Raw genomic sequence first — 5,612 nt, 5'->3', positions numbered from 1 at the left:
ACCTATTTAAAGAGTTCACTACTCGAGTCCAAAACTAAAAGAAAAAAAACAACGGACCAAACCCTATACTAGAATCATCTAATCTCCATCTTCACATTTTAGTCCCCACAAAGTCCACCAAAATATAAACCATTTGGATATCTTCAACAATAAGTTATTCGTTTATCTTCATACTTTTCTCTCTAATCTTCTTCTTCTTCTTTGCAATATGAGTCACTTTTCTATTGCATTTTATTAACTATTGTACTTCAACATCTCATATGTGGCTTTTTTTTGTATTGTATTTTAGTGTTTGTATTCTATTTTGCGCTAATATTATTAACTTATATCTAAATTTATCTATATCCTATATTTTTTAAAGAAAAAAAATGTATATTCAACGTATTAGTATCCTCATTTTTTAGAAATATATATATTAATATATATATATATATATAATATATATATATATATATAATATATATATATATATATATATATATATATATATATATATAATATATAAAGACGTATCCTTCAACGTATTTCTATCTTAGTTTTTAGAAATTGACGAATCGTCGTATCCGATCGTATCCGTACATGTAGCTGTATCTGTGTCCGTGCTTCATAGGTTGGCAAAGAGTGCTTCTTCAAAAACTTCAAGAATTTCCTCGGCACGAACGCTTCAGCAAGACACCACCATTAGGCTACCCAACTATGTTTCCTGGAGGATCAAGAATGGTGGGATCTGAAGATTGTAGAGAAATTGATGTCAATCTTTTAGAGAAATTCAGAGAGAGTTTTGAAAAGAAGAGATGAATTATGGGTGATCCTTCTGTGTGGAATAAAAATCTTATTTATGTATCAAATAAAGAAACAACGTTAGGGAGTTAACTCTCGTCACCCCATTATTCACTTCCTGCAAGAGCTGTAGGGGAGTTAATTCCTTGTTTTTTCCTTTTATTAAAATTATTATTTTTACTTATTTAATTTATCTATATACATAATCATATTTAATATATAATTAAATAAACAACAATAATAATTAGTTAATTAACAATGAATTAATTAATTTTGAATATCACATATTTATTCAATTATGCATTTAAATCATTTTAAAATACATATCTCTCTTTTAACTTATAATTTTGATATGAATCTCATTCACATTAATTTTACTCTATAGTTTTAATATGAATCCATTTCATATTAAATTAATATTGGAATCTTATTCAAATATTATTCTTTCAATAAATAATTTTGATAATAAATCATATTTATAATTAATTATATACTATAATATATCAATATACATTATAATTTACATAAATCACGTTAATACAAAATTCACTTAAATAGTTTGAACAATCCAAATTATTCTAAAAATTAATTGATCATTGTTTTACCCTTAGTAAGCTAGCAGGGAGATATAATGGACCTACAGATTATAAGTTCTAACTATTCGAGATTAAATTAATTAAACTCTTTGATTTATTTAATCAACATTCATTAACTGTAGGTCACTCTACTAAAGACTCACAGCTGTACTCTTCGCACTGTGAAATATTTTTGTGTCCATAGATATAATCAGTCATTAATAAGTTGACATTTCACAAATTGCTCGTAATTACAGCTAGATCAAAATTACCGTTTTACGCTTGTAATTACTTCTTTCTTTTTAAGTCCCACTGATCCTTTAATGAATAACCTATTTATGGTCCTACTATAAACAAATCCCTCTAGGGCCAATAAGAGGAAATGGCCCCATGTTCAAGACCCAGAGTTAACACTTATTGATCCAGTCTTATACAAACTCTTTAGACAGGATACCTCTACTCACATGTCTCCACATGAACGATTTGGATCAAATCGTTTGTACACTTACAATATGGGTCATATCCATGGTGTCATCAGGATAAGACACTCAATATTATCCATATACTGCCGACCTTTTATGTTATTACATGAACATGATCCACTTATATGTCTACCACCGACTGTTCGAGCTACATTAAATAGCCTTGGATCTTAATTTATTAGATTGAGTTAATGTAATCTAATGTCGAATAAAATACTTATTATTTTTATTAAATAAATCATTTGTATTTACAAAGTACAAACTACGAGCTACACGAGATTTATGACACTAATCCTAACAATATTGATACATAAATAGGTATTTATTTGAAAAATAATCTACAATAAAGTAATAATAGGAACTAGAAAAATGAAACCATTAAAGGGTGTTTGTTTCAAGGGTTGGATTGGATCGGTTAGGCATCCTAAGCCCAACCCTTGTTTGGGACATGGATTTAGCAAGCTATGGTTTTCTATATCATTTTCTCATGGGTTTGAATAGTAAACACTTGTTTGGGAAGTACGTTGACTAACATTTGGACACCACCTTCGCGACTGCTACGACCAACTCTGGCCGCCACACTCCGACGACTACCACCGGCTAACTCTGACCACCACCTTGGACGACTGCTGCCAACCAACTCCAGCCGCCACCTCGAGCAACCACTGCCCGCCAACCTCCGGCAGCCACCTCGACGACTGTCGTTGGCCAATATCCACTGCCACCTTGGTGACCATTTTCGATTAACCTCCAGCGGCCACGGGTCAACTCTGACCACCGACGACCAACCTCTTGTAACCCCCTTCCCCCTACACTGGCAAAATTCTAACCACCAACTTCGTCGGCCAATCTTTGACTGCCACCTCCGGCAACCGCCGCCATCCAACCTTTAAAAACATTAGTAAAAATACTCTGGTAACAAATTAGACAAATTTATATATAAAAACGCTTTTAAGAAAGAATTGTAATACACATGTGTTTTTGTTTTTAATGAGTTCTTATCAAAAGTGTTTAAATAAATATGAATTTTTGAAAGATATTTTTTTTTTCTAAGTCATTCCAAACACGCCATTAGACATAGGTATATTTATTTAGGTTATATGTGTAGAAAGCCCTAATTTAATTTAATAACATTTTTATTTTTATTTTTTTTTAGTCAATTTAACTAGCTTGAAGACTTAGAATCATTTTCTAAATGTAAAGGTTTAAAATGTTTAAAACAACATAGCGACCAAATAAAAACTAAAACTCAAAATTTATGATTTTTGATTCCTCAAATGTAATTTGATAAATATATATATAGTTTTTCAATAATTGAATCTAATATTAAAATACTAGTTTATTTTAATTTTAATTAGTGTATTATGATAAAAAAAATTGATCATTTTCAAATTAGTTAAAGTGACAAAAATGTATGAAATTTTATTTCAAAATCTAATAACTTATCTAATTATTAAAACAATTTATTAAATAAAATTATAATTTTAGTCAAAATCTCTATTTTAATTTTTTTAAAAAAATATTCTTCTAAATTTTTAGTTCATTTTAAACTTAACTATATTCAAATAATTAAGATGATAAATTTAAACTAATCTAAAATCTAACAAATGATTAAATACAATAAAATATTTTACAAATTAAAGATTTATAAATGTGCACTTCATTCCCACATTATATAAGTTTGTACTCCAAACACAGGCTTCTTCGATCCAGACTTCCAAAACCTGCACTCCAAATACAGTTTTTTTAAACTCATGCTACTTAAACCCTCCAGCTTAATCCCTTAGGTTTCACTCTCAGACTTAAGATTTCAAATATGCACGTCAAACACCCCTTTAAGTATTTAAATTAGTGGATGTGATTAAACCAAGATATTAACGTTATTAGTATTATCAAATGCTGAATTCACCTCGTTAACAAGAATATAGCTCAGCTAATATCATTTATGAACTATAGAAAAAAATAAATAAATAAAATAACAAATCCACATTAGACCACCGTTAGTTATCTCACAAAGGTTGGTGAGTAGAGACTAGAAAAACGCCACCTCATTGGTAACTTTTGTTTGACTCGAAAACTTAAAAAGACCCAAATATAAAAAGTAGTTTTTCTTTAAAATTTTATTAAAAATACAGAAATTAAAGTGGAATATTTGAAAGAATATATATTAAAGTGAAAAAAGAAAAAAAGAAAAGAAAAGCGGTCAAAATGATTTTTTTACCGAAGTTATGAGGACAAAATAATAATAGAACGGCGCCACGTGTCACGGTTTTATTAACTCATTTGTCGCCATTTTGCGTGTGCGTTTCGCTGCTCTTCTCCACGTGTTCAAATCCCCTGCAGCCGAAACTATATAAACTTCTCACTCCCAATTTTTCCAGTCTTCAAATCAAAACCAAAAACAAAACCCCCAAACAAAAACCTTCAAATCATTTCTCTCTGAATCTAAATTCAAAACAATTTTTTTTTAGTCAATGGAATGGTTCGCTCAATTTTCTGATCCTCTTCCTTATTATGCTCACTGTAATTACAAATCCGAATCCTCTTCCACACTTTCAGACGCCGGAACACCTCCTCAAACGGTGGCCGCTAACTCCGATGAAGAAGTGATTCTAGCCTCCAACCGCCCAAAGCGGCGGGCCGGTCGCCGGGTTTTTAAAGAAACTAGACATCCGGTTTACAGAGGAGTACGGCGGAGGAACAACGACAAATGGGTTTGTGAGCTGAGAGAGCCGAATAAGAAGACGAGGATTTGGCTTGGAACGTACCCAACAGCGGAGATGGCAGCGCGTGCTCACGACGTAGCGGCACTCGCGTTGAGAGGGAAATCGGCTTGTCTCAATTTCGCTGACTCGGCTTGGCGGTTTCCGCTTCCGGCGAGTGATGACCCGGCTGTGATCAGGGAGGCGGCAGCGAGGGCGGCTAATGAGTGTAAGGATGAGGAATATAATGTGGGTCGGGAAGAAGACGATGGCGTTTTGGGTCAGGCGACGGCGGAGCCTAACCAACCGGATTATATCGACGATGAGGCTATGTCGAATATGCCGATGTTGCTTGCCGGCATGGCGGAGGGACTTCTTCTTTCTCCTCCATCTTTTTGTGTCACTGATGACGTGGAGTGGGATGATGTGGCCATGAGTGATGATGTGTCATTGTGGAGCTTTTAGAAGTAGTTAAAGCGAGCAGTCAACCAAGCAACTTAAATGTACAGACTTTTGTTGGAGAAGTCAGGCTTTATATAATTACATTTTTCATTTAATATAAACTTTTGTTTTTTTTTAAAAAAAGAAGATTAGACCCTATCAAACGTGAAATTAAAATTTGTATCAAATCCCACTAAAAAAATAGTATCAAATTAAGAATTTAGTTCCTATTTTTTAGCTTAAATTCAATTTAGCTTTTATTATTGTAGTAAAAGTTTTGATATAGTAAATATCATTTTAGTTTTGTTTGTTGTACTTTGAATCTTTCTTTTTTAGTCAAAATACTATTTTAGTTTCTATATTTTAAATTTGTTAACTTTAATGACGATAATTATAAATCTTAAATTTAGTTTCAATTACTAATTTATTATTATTATTTTTTTAAAAGTATTGTTTATTGGTATTTTTATTATAAATTTTGATAAAAATTATCCACATGTTTTATTTCTTTCCATGAAAATTATTATTATTATTTAATAAATTTCGATAAAAAATTAATTTTGCGGGATTCAAATTGGAGCATTAAAATCACATGGACTAAAATTAACATACTTTAAAGTATAGAGATCAAA

At 31.3% G+C, this 5,612-nt stretch overlaps 1 protein-coding gene across 1 annotated transcript; it reads left to right on the top strand.

The window, feature by feature from the left end:
* The first annotated feature begins 4,229 nt into the window (after positions 1-4,229).
* Positions 4,230-5,187, top strand: LOC120092445 (dehydration-responsive element-binding protein 1E-like). Its single transcript, XM_039050533.1, has one exon. It carries the CDS (start codon positions 4,312-4,314, stop codon positions 5,002-5,004), a length of 693 nt encoding a protein of 230 aa, XP_038906461.1. The 5' UTR covers positions 4,230-4,311; the 3' UTR covers positions 5,005-5,187.
* The last annotated feature ends 425 nt before the right edge of the window (positions 5,188-5,612 follow it).

This window comes from Benincasa hispida, chromosome 12, assembly GCF_009727055.1.
Source record: "Benincasa hispida cultivar B227 chromosome 12, ASM972705v1, whole genome shotgun sequence".
NCBI classification, from domain to species: Eukaryota; Viridiplantae; Streptophyta; class Magnoliopsida; order Cucurbitales; family Cucurbitaceae; genus Benincasa; species Benincasa hispida.
Note: the sequence above shows the minus strand (reverse complement) of the source record. Positions and strands in the feature narration are given on the sequence as shown.